Source organism: Penaeus monodon, chromosome 23 (assembly GCF_015228065.2).
Source record: "Penaeus monodon isolate SGIC_2016 chromosome 23, NSTDA_Pmon_1, whole genome shotgun sequence".
Classification (NCBI taxonomy): domain Eukaryota; kingdom Metazoa; phylum Arthropoda; class Malacostraca; order Decapoda; family Penaeidae; genus Penaeus; species Penaeus monodon.
This window is the reverse complement of record NC_051408.1, coordinates 38,834,767-38,834,971: the sequence shown is the minus strand read 5'-3', so window position 1 is coordinate 38,834,971 and position 205 is coordinate 38,834,767. Positions and strand designations below refer to the sequence as shown.

The 205-nt window shown below is 48.8% G+C and overlaps 1 protein-coding gene across 1 annotated transcript in view; it reads left to right on the top strand.

Moving 5' to 3' along the window:
* The window catches only part of LOC119588243 (fibrillin-3-like), a gene marked incomplete at its 5' end in the record, with an annotated part of 37,181 nt that overhangs the window by 1,697 nt on the left and 35,279 nt on the right, over positions 1-205 (top strand). The window contains 1 exon segment of the mRNA XM_037936939.1: positions 36-184. Within this exon segment, the coding sequence (XP_037792867.1) occupies positions 36-184 (149 nt within the window).

Sequence of the window (205 nt, the reverse complement as noted above, 5' to 3'; positions counted from 1 at the left end):
TCCTTCACTCCCTAAAGATTTTTCTACACCAACAGAGTCACCAACCCTGCCCCGCCCAACAACGTTTACGCAGAAGCAGTGTATGAGTGTAAATTCGGCTACAGACTTACCGAGGGATCAAGTAATAGGGTTTTCTGCATGGACGACAAATGGCTGGGTGTTTTACCGTCGTGCGTTGCTTACGGTGAGGGCTTTCTGTTGCAGT